Source organism: Aquarana catesbeiana, linkage group LG05 (genome assembly GCF_042186555.1).
Source record: "Aquarana catesbeiana isolate 2022-GZ linkage group LG05, ASM4218655v1, whole genome shotgun sequence".
In the NCBI taxonomy this organism is placed as follows: domain Eukaryota; kingdom Metazoa; phylum Chordata; class Amphibia; order Anura; family Ranidae; genus Aquarana; species Aquarana catesbeiana.
This window is the reverse complement of record NC_133328.1, coordinates 513,050,993-513,066,494: the sequence shown is the minus strand read 5'-3', so window position 1 is coordinate 513,066,494 and position 15,502 is coordinate 513,050,993. Positions and strand designations below refer to the sequence as shown.

General features: G+C 40.3%; 1 protein-coding gene across 3 annotated transcripts in view; it reads left to right on the top strand.

The window, feature by feature from the left end:
• Positions 1-14,457, top strand: part of SDR16C5 (short chain dehydrogenase/reductase family 16C member 5) — a 171,364-nt gene extending 156,907 nt beyond the window's left edge. For all 3 annotated transcript variants that reach the window (XM_073631654.1, XM_073631655.1, XM_073631653.1), the window contains 3 exons: positions 7,364-7,508; positions 8,275-8,400; positions 10,852-14,457. In XM_073631654.1, coding sequence (XP_073487755.1) covers positions 7,364-7,508; positions 8,275-8,400; positions 10,852-10,945 — 365 coding nt within the window. In that variant the 3' untranslated portion in view covers positions 10,946-14,457. The remainder of the gene's footprint in view (positions 1-7,363; positions 7,509-8,274; positions 8,401-10,851) is intronic.
• The last annotated feature ends 1,045 nt before the right edge of the window (positions 14,458-15,502 follow it).

Sequence of the window (15,502 nt, the reverse complement as noted above, 5' to 3'; positions counted from 1 at the left end):
CTCTCGTGTTTGGCAATAGCGCTTGTACCCACACACACAATGGGTTAAGTGAATTCCAGACTCCAGCCGTGAGCATCAATCGGGATCTCTCAACATGAAAATAATAAAGTGATCCAGATAGTGTAATAACGTAAAACCAGTTTAATCTGAAGGGAGCGGAATCACTGTCACATAGTGGTGTGGTGGAAAATTTATGAAGACATCATACAGAGTCTCATATATTGAATACTTTGGACGTTTCATTATAGATTATTTTTCTTTCTTTTTTTTATATTCATCACAGGGTGGTTTACACTTATTGTTGCATATTTAGCCAATTATATTTTACTTTATTATTATCATTATTAATTTCAGCGCCACTATTTTTTGCTCATTCATGGTCAGAGGTTTAAATATTATTCACTATATTGCATTTCAAAGTGGCAGCTACACTGTATAGGGTTATATATTTATATTTTTTTCACATAGGTGCAGTGGTGGTGCTTCAAGTGTGGGCCTAGGGTACTTAGTGACCATTAGTGTAAGGATATCTTCATTACTGACAGTGTGTGGACAGCAGATTAAGTTGACTATAAGATAATTAGAATGGTAGAAAAAAAACGCTGGATGGGCAGGAGGGCGATTCATTTTTGACTAGAGATGGGCTTTAAAGCAGAACTGTGGCCATAAAACAAAAATTGTGAGCAGGAGGGTATATTATTATAGAACAAACATGCTGTGTCTCTTCTGCAATAAAGGCCTCTTGCCTTCCTCTTTGCACTTTTCTTTACACTGTATACTGAGATGCCATGTGTAGCTGAGTGTACAATTCTGGCATCTGCAGAGTTGTGGGATGTGCTACGCCATCCCATGCCAGCCAATCAAGGCAGCTGAAGACCCAGTAACCAGAAGAAGCCAGGGAGATGATATTTGTGCTGACATGGGGGCACGCAAAAGTCACATCATAGAAGTAAATATTTGCTTTAGTTTTATTTTAGGGTAGATCACTTTTCTGAGAGCCTCATATTGAGAAATACCAAGAACACTACCAATGTCACAATTCTGGAAGCGACAAACCAAGCCTGAATGAGGAAGAAACAAAATAAAATCTACCAAACTTAAATCATATCAAGTAGAACAAAGTGTAGAAAAAAATATAGGATGTGAATGAGTAACATACAGTGCATCTGGAAAGTATTCGTAGCGCTTTACTTTTTCCACATTTTCTTATGTTACAGCCGTATTCCAAAATGGACTAAATTTATTATTTTCCTCAAAATTCTGCAAACAATACCCCATAATGACAACGTGAAAGAAGTTTGTTTTGAAATCTTTGCAAATGTATTAAAAATAAAAAACGTAAAAAATCCCATGTACATAAGTATTCACAGCCTTTGCTCAATACTTTGGTGAAGCACCTTTGGCACCATTTACAGCATCAGATTTTTTGAGTATGATGCTACAAGCTTGGCACACCTCTTTTTTGGGCAGTTTCTCATATTTTTCTTCTCCATCAGGTTGGATGGGGAGCATTGGTGCACAGTCATTTTCAGATATCTCCAGAGATGTTCAATAAGCTCTGGCTGGATGTTCAAGTCTAAGCTCTGGCTGGGCCACTCAAGGACATTTACAGAGTTGTCCCATAGCAACTCTTGGCTGTGCACTTAGGGTTGTTGTCCTGTTGGAAGATGAACCTTCACACCAGTCTGAGGTCCAGAGCGCTCTGGAGCAGGTTTTCATCAAGGATGTCTCTGTAAATTGCTGCATTCATCTTTCCCTCAATCCTGACTAGTCTCCCAGTTACGGCCATTGAAAAACATCTCCACAGCTGATGCTGCCACCTCTGTGCTTAAGTGTAGGGATGGTATTGGCCAGCTGATGAGCAGTGCCTGGTTTCCTTCAGACATGACGCTTGCTATTCAGGCCAAAGAGTTCAATCTTTGTTTCATCAGACCAGAGAATTTTGTTTCTCATGGCCCGAGAGTCCTTCAGATGCCTTTTGGCAAACTCCAGAAGGGCTGTCATGTGCCTTTTACTAAGGAGTGGCTTCCGTCTGGCCAATCTACCATACAGGCCTGACTGGTGGAGTGCTGCAGAGATTGTTGTTCTTTTGGCAGGTTCTACTCTCTCCACAGAGAAATGCTGGAGCTCTGTCAGAGTGACCATTGGGTTCTGGTCACCTCCCTAAGACCCTTCTCCCCCAATCGCTCAGTTTGACCAGGCAACCGGCTTTTGGAAGAGTCCTGGTGGTTCCAAACTTCTTCCATTTACAGCTGATGGAGGCCACTGTGCTCATTGGGACCTTCATTGCTACAGAAATTTTTCTGTACACTTCCCCAGATCTGTGCCTCCATACAATCCTATCTCGGAGGTCTACAGACAATTCTTTGGACTTTATGGCTTGGTTTGTGTTCTGAAATGCATTGTTAACCGTGGGATTATATAGAGTGTGTGTCTTTCCAAATCATGTCCAATCAACTGAATTTACCAGAGGTGGACTCCAATTAAGTTGTAGAAACATCTCAAGGATGAGCAGTGGAAACTGGATGTACCTGAGCTCAATTTTGAGTGTTATGACAAAGACTGTGAATACTTATGTATATGTAATTTTTTTTTTTTTTTTTTTTATTGCAAAGATTTTAAACAAACTTCTTCTATGTTGTCATTATGGGGTGGTATTTGTAGAATTTTGAGGAAAATACGGAATTTAATCTATTTTGGAATAAAGCTGTAACATAAAATGTGGAAAAATTGAAGCGCTGTGAATACTTTCTGTACATGCTTAAGACACGTTATTGGTTATTTCTATTACTCTAAAACTTGATAATACTGAAAAGGTGACCTTTGATATTTTGGTGACTAACATCTTATCATTCTGCATGATGACACTGCTAAAGTACATAAGCCACATAACTAGAACAAAGTTCACAACCTCTTCCCTGCTATGAGAGCCTGTAAAATGTACAATGCCATTGAAACCACAAGGCACCAACATTATTTACATTGCTGCTCATGGCAGTAGCTTTCTGAAGCAACGATCTGGGCAAGCTGTGTTTTTTATGTTTAGTGAGGAGGCTAAGAAATATTTAAATACTGAATTTGCTTATAAACACATTTTGGGATTGATTTGCTAAAACTGGAGTGTGAAAATCTGGTGCATCTGTGTACGGTAGTCAATCAGCTTCCAACTTCAGCTTGTTCAATAAAGCTCTGAAAAGAAAAACTGGAAGCTGATTGGTTTCTATGGACCGCTGCACCGGATTTTGCACTCTCCAGTTTTAGTAAATCAACTCATTTATATTAGAAAACGAATACAAGAATCAGAACTTGTGAATATGACCTGCAAGCTGCCATCTACTATGGTTTTAATTTTTTTTGTCAATTTTAATAGAGGTTATGGTTCTACTGCAGGAACCAGGAATTATTAGATACTTCTTTTAACCTCTTGCGGACTTCCCCATGCACATATACGGCGACGGGGAGGCCACTCTGCGACGGGTCATGTACATGTATGTGATCCAGCATTTCTGGGTAGGGGGTGCGCACCCACTGCCCTATCTATGCTGTAATTCGTTACAGCAGAAGTCGGTTAGCAGGTCCTGGCCAATTTTTTATGACTGGGACCTGTTGATCGGCTTAGCAAATCACAGTACAGAGCCCTGTGTTTACGAACAACACAGGGCTCTGTACTCTGAGCAGAGATGTGGTTATTTTTTGCAGGGAGAAAAAATCAGCCAAATCTTAAAGTAAAAGTAGCACATATTGCACACATTACACATTTTTAGGCACACAGTTAACCCCTTTATTGCCCCTAGATGTTAACCCCTTCCCAGCCAGTGTCATTAGTACATTGACAGTCTATGGTATTAGCACTTATCTCTGTATTGGTGTTACTGGTGATGTCAATCAGTTCCTACCCGGTGCCAGTTAGTGTCAGCTTTCTCGCTGTAATATCACAATCCCACTATAAGTTGCTGATCACCGCCATTACTAGTATAAAAAATAAATAAATAAATAAAAAATTCCAATATATATATACCATTGTTGTAGATCCTATAACTTTCACGCAAACCAATCAATATAAACATATTGTGTTTTTTTTTTTTTTTTTTACCATAGACATGTAGCAGAATATACTTTGGCCTAAATTTTATGAAGACTTTTTTTTTTTTTTTTTATAATTGGATATGTTTTATAACAAAGTAAAACGTATTGTTTTCAAAATTTTCGGTCTTTTTTTGTTTTATATAAAAAAAATAAACCCAGTGGTGATCAAATACCACCAAAAGAAAGCTCTATTTGTGTGAAAAGAAATTAGATACACTTTGTTTGGATACAACATTGCATGACAGTGCAATTACCAGTGCAGTGCTAAATAGCAAAAATTAGCCTGGTCATGAAGGGAGATAAAATCTTCCAGTGGTTACATTTTGAGTGTCCCTAAAATCCAATTTTTTTTATTGTTTGTTTTAATTCACTTTAAAAGCAGCGACTGGTGTGCGGTACAGTCCAGCCAAGAGCAGTGCTAATCTCAGCACATGGCACTGCCAATCCCACTTGGGGATGCCTTTGAAGCATCTGGCGTGACAAGCGAAACCAGTCAGGCTTTTTCATACCAGGATTTCCCAGCTCCTATGTAGCACACCGGAATCACCACAATGCTTCCTTGATGGTTGAGTACCTAATTTATGCATGCTTGAACTCTAATTATGTTTGCTGCAATCGTTGATTAATTCAGAGCCATGAAATTTATTGCTCATTGCTTGTCTGACATATTCTAAGCTATGGAGGTTTGGCCACATTTGCTAGAATATATTGATGCATGAACTTTCTACTTATATTTGCTATAATATTTGACCAGTTTAAAGCCAAAAACATCACTATGTTGATGAGGACAAGGGCCTCCTCCCCACAACCCTGGCCCGGTGGTTGTGGGGATAAGGGCGTGACTTTATCAGGATCTGGAAGCCACCTTCTAATAAGGCCCCCCCCCCCCCCAATCCTTGCCCCTTTCTATGTGAATGAGTATGGGGTACATTTTAAAAAGTGTCAAAAAGTTAATGAAAACTTGCACACAGTTTTTGACAAGTCCTTTTATTAAAAAAAAAACAATGTTCCCTGGTGTAGATCCATTGTCAGTCGCAATGAATGCCAGCCGCCAACTGGGGGGGGGAGTGAGCCCACCCCCTTGTGACATCATCGACCAGGGCATAATCTATATCCGTACCTGTACATTGCTGTACGTAAAGTGGCTATACAGCAGCTGCAGGCATCATCCCGGTATTGTTTTTTTTTTTCAGCCAGATAGTTAGTCGCTGGGCTGCTTTTACAGGCAGCGGGAGGGGACCCGGCATTCTGGGACTCTCCCGTCCCACTGGGAGACCCGAGTGTTCTGCCAGATGACCATACAGCTGATCAGAGACCAGAATGGCTACGATCATCTCTATGGTATCAGAAACCAGAAGCAATGGAGCATTTCATCACTTACAGTTTTGTGGTTGTAAACGAACCTTTAGGGCAGGGATATGCAATTAGTGGACCTCCAGCTGTTGCAGAAATACAAGTCCCATGAGGCATAGCAAGACTCTGACAGCCACAAGCATGATACCCAGAGGCAGAGGCATGATGGGACTTGTAGTTTTGCAACAGCTGGAGGCCTGCTAATTGCATATCCCTGCTTTAGGGGTTTAAAAAAAAAAAAGATTGAATCATAGCAGAGGAGAGATCTAATAGACCCCAGATCTCTCTATAGAGAGTACCTGTCACTGCATATTGCTATCACAGGGGATATTTACAGTATATACCTTGTTACAACAATAAGTGATTTAAAAAAATGAAAGCCACAGTGTAAAAATAAATAATGAAAAAAATAAATAACTTGAAGTACTCGCGTGCAAAGGCAAATGTATGCGTTGGTGCTCCACACACGCAAACAGCGATCGCCCACACATGTATTACCGCATATGTCAGATCAAGGGCAGTAATTCTAGCACCAGACCTCCTGTTTTAAATCTAAATGGTAACCTGTAAAGGATTTTAACGTTTCACCTATGGATAATGAAAGTTACAAACTTTGTCGCCGTTGTGCACAATTTTACAGCGTGACATATTTGGTAGCGAGGAAGGATCCTTGTGCCGCAGATTCATGGTGTCCTGTGATATTTATGGGAGAGACAACCTCAGCCTGGGCTCCCAAAAGGATAAGCTCCCAACGCATTTCACTCCGCCCCTCGGAGCATGACTAAACAAGGGGCGGAGTGAAACATGTTGGGGGCATGGTCTGGCGGGAGCCCAGGCTGAGGTTGTCTCTCCCATAACCATCACAGGACACTGTGGATGTGCGGCACCAGGGATCCTTCCTCCCTTCCTTCTAGTGACCATAGGAGCTGGAATGAGCTCCATCCCTTGCTGGCACTCCTGCAGTGGATGCGGCATCACCCACACTACTCCCCACAGTGATCGAGCCTGAGCGATACACTTACATATCGTGGGTCACACTTGCTATATATTTAGTTGGCGTGACATCATCTTTTATATTTTACCAAACAATTGAGTATTGTGGGGGGTTTTTTTGTGCATTAAAATTCTAATAAAATGCGTCTGAAAAACTGGTGCACAAATATCGTGTGACATAAAACACCTATTCTCATTTTATTCTCTGGGCCATTTGCTTTAAAAAATATATAATGTTTGAGGGTTCTAATATATAATGTTTGGGGATTCTAAGTATTTTTCTAGCAAAAAATACTGTTTTTTTACATGTAAACAAAAAGTGGCAGAAAAGGACTGTTTAAAGAGGAAAATGAAGTTATGATACAATACAACCATTGTGTTCTGATTTGTTACATGACTCTTGGTTCTTTGAATGTGTGCGGAGCATGATCTGTTGCAAGATTCAGATTCAGCTACTTTTATTAATCCCGAAGGGAAATTACTATTACAATACACTAATTGAACAATGAACACAAAGGTATTTGTATAACTATAATGTAATGTGCACAGCTATGATGTTCTTTGGTTTAACTGAAAGTACTTTTCATTTAGCTTTAATATACTTCCTTTCTAGAGGGGTCACATAGGAAATGTCACTCTTTTTGTTTCCTATTGAATTTGCTGTAAGGTTTCCACCGGAAACATGAGGGCAGCTGAATAAAGGGGAACTGACTGATAAAATGCAGGGAGAAAGGCAGTTCCTTTTTAAGAATTTGGCTCATAGTGCTCAAACTCACCCCTCCCCCAAAGTTGAATGAAATCATTACAGTGTGCTTTATCTTTATAAACAACTTTTGTAGTGTGAGAGCAGATTTGATGGAAATTGAAGGGTTAATCGGTAAGCCTGTACAGACTTCCCATTCCATTGATTTACTTTGTATTTCTTTTGCAGATTATTGTGCAAGTAAGTTTGCAGCAGTCGGGTTCGCGGAGTCAGTTGGCCTCGAGATGTTGGCATTGGGCAAAACTGGTGTGAAGACCACAATTGTTTGTCCATATTTTATAAACACCGGAATGTTTGATGGATGTACAACTAAGTAAGCAAGAAAAAAAAATGCAATTTTATTATCATTTTTAATTGTAAGAGGCTAGAATTTGGTACACATCAACTTCTATACAGATTTAGAGTTGCAATCTGTGATTGATAAAGCTGGTTAAGTTGAGTGTAAAGTGGTTATGTACAGTTACCTCTTCATTCTCCAATCCATCTATGTTCAGTTAATGTGCCACCGCTGGTGCTCACCTAGCTCACCATCTCCATTCTACAATCCTGCTGCTCAGGTGTATGCTGATTTTTACACCTGGGGAGATCGCAAAGTGGCATGACATGACTGGAAGTATGGCAAACGCGACCTTTACATTTTGTCTGTCATCTTGCTATTAACTCAAAGTGATGGCTCCTTGATCTTTTAACCACCTGCCTACAGGGCACTTTCACCCTCTTTTTGCCCAGGCCAATTTTCAGCTTTCAATGCTTTTGCACATTGAATAACAATTGCATGGTCATACAACACTGTGCCCAAATAAATTTGGTATAATTTTTTATGGTGGTATTTAATCACCGCTGTTTTTTCAAATTTTTTTGCTGAACAAATGAAAAAAGACACATTTTAGACAAATTTTAGAAAAAAAAAAGTTTTCTTTGTTTCTGTTATAAAATTTAGCAAAATGGTAATTTTTCTCCACTGATGTGCGCTGGTGAGGCTGCACTGAGGGAGCTCTAGTGAACTGTTCATGGTATTCATGGAAAAGTAGTGATCACATGATAACTTCTAGTTTTTTCTTTCTCTTTTATTTTTACAGATGGCCTCGGTTCCTGCCAATTTTAGAGCCAGACTATGCCAGTAAGACGATTGTAGATGCCATCCTAAAAGAACAAGTATGCCTCATTATGCCTCGTGGTCTCTACATCGTATTTGGTTTTAAAAAGTGAGTGGGAAAACACAAAGCATTGTCTTTATGTGCAAATGTTTTCTTTTTCTATAATTAGACATCTCAGGCTGTGGAAAGGCTATCGTGCAGGTAAGTGGGATGTGTCAAATTTGTGCAAGAAAAGTTCTGCTTTAGGATTAGATGGTTTGAATATAAGCAGTTTTTATTAAAAAGATGTCCACAGTTTGGTCACAATGCCCTGCACTTACAGTATATGCTCAACCTGCCCCGTTGAGTCATCAATGTATGCATCATTTAGAGCTGCACAAATAATCGTTAAGAATCGTTATCGCGTTTTTTTTCACCGTTGCGATCTTGACAGAAGTGTTTCACGATTCTTTGTATGCAAAGAATTCTCTCTGCTCTTCTGAAGCCACAGCATCAAAAGAAAGGAAGAAAAAACACGGGCAGTCTGCCAAGAATCACAACATTCTTAAGTTGAATGAATGAACTTAAGTATAAACATTGTAACAATTTGTCAAAGGAATAGACTTGTGTGTAAATGAGGAAAGTTTAACAACTTAAACACTAAGGGCTCTTTCACACGGACGTGTCCGTGTACGGAGCCCGCTCTACTCAGCGGGGGATCGCTCCGTCGATCCCCGCTGAGCAGGCAGATGAAGGACCTGTCAGAGAGCCGCTCTCCCCTGTGGGGGATCGGATGAAGACAGACCTTAGAGTCTGTCGTCATCCGATCCGCAGACGAATGGAAAAGTAGGGTCGGATGTCAGCAGACATGTCACCGCTGACGTCCGACGCTCCATACAGGTCTATGGAGCGTCCGTTCAGGTCTGCCTAAAAAACTGACAGGCGGACCTGAACGGATTGTTCGTGTGAAGAGGCCTAAACCTTTTTCTGACATTTGTTAGTTTCAAGTTAAAATCATTTTTTTTTTTTGCTACAAAATTACTTAGAACTAGAGGTCGACCGATATGGGTTTTTCTCTGGCTGATGCCAATATTTAAAAATCGGGCTGGCCAATATATGATGCCGATTTTTGCGCCCAATATTTTAAGCCGATTTTTCTTTTTTTGACAAGAGACACTGGTTGCCGCTGATTGGCACTGGCAGGTGGCACTGATTGGCACTGGCAGGTGGCATTGGTTGGCACTGGCAGGTGGCACTGATTGGCACTGGCAATTGGCACTGGCAGGTGGCACTGATTGGCACTGGCAGGTGGCACTAGCAGTTGGCACTGATAGGTGGCATTTGTTGGCACTGGCAGGTGGCATTGGTTGGCACTGGCAGGTGGCACTGGTTGGAACTGGCAGGTTTCACACTGAGCTAGTTTGTCAGTTTCAGTTACACTATATGTAACTGAATGCAGAGACCAGCTGTCAGAATTCAGCGTGATGCCTGGGGTGGGAGGGATCCGGGGTGGGCGGGGCCCTGCAGCTATGAAACACCAGCCAATGATTAAGCTGCTTAAGAAAGCGGACGGGGCCACATACACGTAGCGGCCCGCCCAGATCCCATCCCATTGGCCTTTTGTTTGATATCTGGGTCACGCCCACCCCTGACATCACGCTGAATTCTGACAGCTCCTCTCTCTGCATTCAGTTGCAAATCAGTTTCACACTGAACACAGAGCCACTCAGTGTGTGAAACTGTCAGTGGAGTGTGGGGAAGGGAGGTAATCAGCCGATTTTTGCACAAAAATCGGCTGATGCCGATTTCTTAAAAAAGGCTAAATCAGGCGATATATAGGTCGACCTCTACTTAGAACCCCCAAACATTATATATATATATATATATATATATATATATATATATATATATATTTTTTTTTTTTTTTTTTTGTAGAGACCCTAGAGAATAAAATGTTGGTTGTTGCAATATTTTATGTCGCACTGTATTTGCGCAGCAGTCTTTCAAATGCAATTTTTTTGGAAAAAATGACTTTAATGGATTTAAAAAAAAAAAAACTAACCAGTAAAGTTAGCCCTTTTTTTTTTTTTTTATAATGTAAAAGATTTTACGTCACGAGAATCGTGATCTTTTTATCTTTTTAGCAAAAAAAATCATGATTCTTATTTTGGCCAAAATCGTGTAGCTCTAGTATCATTCAAACTGGGAGGCTGAGGCATCATGCGGCAAAGAAGTTCAGGTTCTGTGGAGGACAACTCCAGATTGAAATCTAAACCCCTCTATGCATTTCTTCTCACTTTGCTTTACACCAATCTCGAGAAAAATCCGTATGAAGCCCTTCTTTGTAAACTGATCAATTAACTACTTCACCCTGAACTACAATTGGCCTTGCACCTCTTTACTGTAACTGTATGAATGACATTATGGTCAGTGAGAAATTGACAGCCATATTATCAGATGCCCATGAGAAATTTATTCGTGTTTGGCAACATCTTGGTTCAGCAATACTTAAAAAATTGTGTTGTATTTGTTTACATTGTATTGTGTACTAATTCTTGTATTCCTTATTTTATTGTTTAGCCTTATATCTACAAAACTGGGAGTGGTTCTTGGTGACTACTTTGGAGCTTTTCATTTCATGGATCATTTCAAAGGGCGAGTTAAGAAGGATTAACCTCAATATCTCTAGTTCTGGTTCTTCAGTTTCCAGGTTTAACAAGACCATTGAATGTATGACCAAACTCTTTTATACAGGTCTTTAGGTTTTTATTTACATGCATGACCAAACTCTCTTATAACTAAGGCTGATTTAGATGATTTTATTTTCTTTCCTGTAAGCAGGGGTTGCAAGAATGGAAATCCCTTGATTTCTCCATCAACACTGAATCCCTCCCGCAAAGCTATTGTGTTTTCCCAGCAGGGGGCACGGGGAGTTGACCTTGTCGGGAGAACACAGTGAATATTGCTAGCGGCTGTTGCAGCTGACAATTGCATGCTAGAAATCTGACATGCTGGTTGTACATGCTTGGCTACAATAAGCCTGCGCATACATGGATCAAATTTCGGCCAGTCCCTGCTAAACCAGCCGAGATTCGAACCATCTATGGCCGGCTTTACTCTGTCAAAGTTTGTGTTTTCCAATAAACAAGTCTTTAGATTTTCATGTGCAAAAAAATTACCTTTATTTTTAATACCTTGTGATATTTTATGATTTTCCAATTGAAATATGTCCGTCATATTAAAATGTAAATAGCTTGGTAATGACATGAGTTTCTGAAAAACTTCTGGCATGACCACTAAAACAAAGTGAAAGTGGTTTTATATAACACTGAATTGAGATTTAACTGGGCAAAGAAAGTGCACCTTCCTGAAAAAAAAATGCAGCCACAGAAGTTCACACTGTGTTTTTTTTTTCCTTTAAGCCACACTAATACATATTGCTTTATGTATTTAAAGGTTACTACTATTGAAATACTATTGCACAGAGCGGGCCTGGTCCCCTGCCGGCACTATCCACACCTCCTCTACTGTGTTTCCCCCCATAGCAGACTGCTTGCTGTGGGGGCAAACATGTGGGTTCACTCCCAAGCCAGGCTTTGAAAGAGGCCTTACTCAGTTTGTCTCCTTAACATATTCTGCCATTTGCAAAGTAATTTAAAGTGTTAGCTTGTCCAGATTATTTAAGTTTTAAAGGTGTACACTGGGTTACCACCAACCTCTGACTTTTTATATCTTTCATTGGCACCCAACTCTGGGTCAAGAAATTGGCCAGAGACATTTCAAAAGCTCTTAGATCTGGGGTCTCCAAACTTTCTGAATGAAGGGCCAGTTTACTGTCCTTCGGGCTATAGGAGGGCTGGACTGACACCAATGGGACTAGAACATTCCCCAGCATCAGTGGAAGTAAACAATGCCTCTGGCTTGGCATAAAAAAAAATTATAAATTGTACTTCATCATTAGTGTCAATGGAAGGAATAGTTCCTTGTCGTTGGTGTCAGGGGAGGGAATCGTGCCCTATCGTTGGGATCAGTGGGAGGATAAGTGTTCCATCATTTAGATCAGTGGGAAAAATAATGTTCCATCATTGGGTGTCAATGGGAGGAATTATGCTTGAATACTAGTGTCAGTAGAAGGAATAGTGCCTTGTATCAGTAATAGGAATAGTGCCCCAAGGGCCGGATAAGTAAATGGCCGCAGTTTAGTGACCACTGCCTTAGATGATTCAGCCAGCATTTACCCAACTAAGAATTTTTTTGGTCAGTGGACCATGGAGTAATTAAACCTGCCTTCATCTACCCTTTTTGCATATTATGATTGGGTGGACCAACCTTTTAGTTGCCTTGGGCCTAAACTCAGCTCTTGGTACACAAGGTGCAAGAACTATTTCATACATAAAGCCTCGTACACACGGTACAATTGTTGGCCAACCGAGCGTCTGATTTTTATCAAAAGGGCATGTGCCAGGATCTTGACTTGCATACTAACGGTATGCAAATTGTCGTTCGACAACACAAGCGTAGTGACGTACTACGAGGAATTTCAGCTCTTGAGCGCCCCCCTTTGGGCCCCTTCTGCTAATTTCGTGTTTGGTGAGCATTGATTCCGAGTATGCGTGTTTGTACTTTCGACTTTTGTGTGACGGATTTGTGTACTGACCATACGAAAATCGGACATGGAGCCGTTGTTCGCCGAAAATTTACTAGCCTGCCATCCAACAGGCTAGTAACGGTAAGAATTTAGGACGACAATCTGTCAACAGACAATGCCCTTCCAACAATCGTACTTTGTGTACGAGGATTAAGCCTGTGTATAGCAAGAAAAAAAAGCAGTGTAGTGCAGTCATCTATTGCTAGACTACTATTTGCTGTAAGTTGATGAAAACTAAAATCTTCTATGAGTTACTACATATCATCTCTTTTTGCAAGACAATTCTTAGTCTGCACAGCAGTGTGTTATTTAGTGTATTTACATATATATTTAATATTTCCTTTAATATAATTTATTATTGCCATGTTTTCATAATGTTAAAACTCCTCATTTACATTAAAGGACATGCTCAGTAAAGCAGAACAAAGACTACTGGAGACTCCTCAGCAATTAGTAATCATGTTTTACATCACTGCTGTAAGCTGAAATGTGACTGGCTGCTACATATTACTTGTGCACATCTTTATTGCTCTCTGCAGTGCTTTACGGAATATGTCCTTCAGAGGTCTGCTATTTGCAGCAACTAGAATGTAACGTTCTATGCAGGCTGCAGGAACCCACAATGGTTTCAAGCAATTGTACCATGATACAGTTATTCCTAAGTCAAACTGACCTAGCTATCTGTAACCTATGCAGTACACAACATTTAGAAATATTAAAACATGTAAATGGTATAATGTGCTTGGCAAGTAGCCAGTGTTGTGGGTATAATAATAAATACAAAAGTGCTGGAAATAAAAAGAATGTTTTGCCAAAAGCAGCTATATTTCATTTGCAATTTTCACCTACACTAGAACAAAATGGTGACTGAAATCTATTTGCTGGTGGCAAAACACCATCCCTCCACGTTTCAAACTACAAGTGCAAACTGCATTTGAAATTGCACTGGAAGTGCAGTCGCTGTAAATCTGAGGGCTAGATCTGAAATAAGGGGAAGCTCTGCTGATTTTATCATCCAATCGTGTGCAAGCTAAAATGCTGTATTTTATTTTCCTTGCATGTCTCCCTTGGATCTACAGCAACTGCACTTCCAAGTGCAATTTCAAGTGTACTTTGCACTTGTAGTGCAAAGTGGATTTGCCTTTAGTAAATAACCCCCTATGCGCATTGAATTTGCATGTTCTACCCATGCTTGTATAGGTGTCCTTCCACACTCTAAAGACATGCTGGTAGATCCTGACTAAATTGGTCTTGGTATGTGTGAGATAGGGGCCTTAGATTGTAAGCTTTTTGAGGGCAGAGAATTAATTACCAGTAGATAAAATCCAGTGAATCACAATGTCTGCAGAAATAAAATTAAAGTATTGTGAAGCCTTTGTGTCTTTTTCTTATTCTTTTTTTTAAAGAAAGATTAACTTGTTACTAAAATTATAGCCCTAATTATGACATTTTCTCTAATATTGTTTGTAATTTAGTGTGATATGTCATTGTCCACTAATAAAATGTTTTATTTTCAACAAATAAATGTTTATAATATACAGAGTGGCATTGAGCTTTTTTATGGTGTAAGCCGGTGGTTGCCGCACTCACAGTTTTGAATCCCGCAGACCACTAACATGAATTTTACATGCCTTATACACACACAATGCTCCAGCTCTCTGCCCCCCTCCCCCCACTCTATATCACACTGCTGCCTTACACAGACTCCTCATTGGATCTCACCTCCTTATCCAGCCATGTGCTCCTTCCCACAGTCTTTGATCAGCGCTGCCATTGGAAGTCCCTTCCTTCCTCACCTCCCGCTCTCTGCACTACTCCCAGTGCCTCCCACAGGAGATGGAACTACAGAGGAGGCATCGGGTATTAATGCGCACTGACGCTGAAAACAACATTGGGCGGTATACATGTTCATTTGCAGCAGACCCCCTGGTGATCATCAACATTTTCTCGTGGACCACTGGTTGGCAACTGCTGGTGTAAATCTAAAAATTCAGAAAACTTGGTGCTGAGTTAACCACTGACTCCTTATTTTTTTATTTTTTTATTTATTTATTTATTAATGTATTCTTAGGTTCAAGTAAAGAGAGCGCTCAGTGCTTTACAATTTAAATTGAGACAGTACAGTTTCAATACAAGAGGATTCAGGGGGCCCTGGTTGCAAGACCTTACAATCTAAAAGGAAGAGTTAGGTGATACAAAAGGTAATAACTGAGGGGTGAGCTGAAAGAGAAAGTAAAAGTGCAGTTTAATAGGTAGAGACAGAATAGACTTCCCTGAAGAAATGCGTTTTTAGGGATAGGCAAGGTAAAAGCTGGACAGATTGGGAAGTTCTAGGGGATTGCCGATGTTCTGAAGAAGTCATAGAGGCAAGAATGGGAGGTGGTGATGAGGGGACTAGAGAGTAAGAGGTCATCGGAGGAGAGAAGGTGGCTTGGGTGACGTTTTAGGATAAGGTTGGTATTGTAGCTAAAGGCAGAGTTGTGAATGACTTTGTATGATTTTTTTTAAGGGGTGGCGGACACTGGAAGGTTGGTAAGGTGAATGAGTCTAGCAGCAGCATTCATGATAGGCTACCCCTTCAGT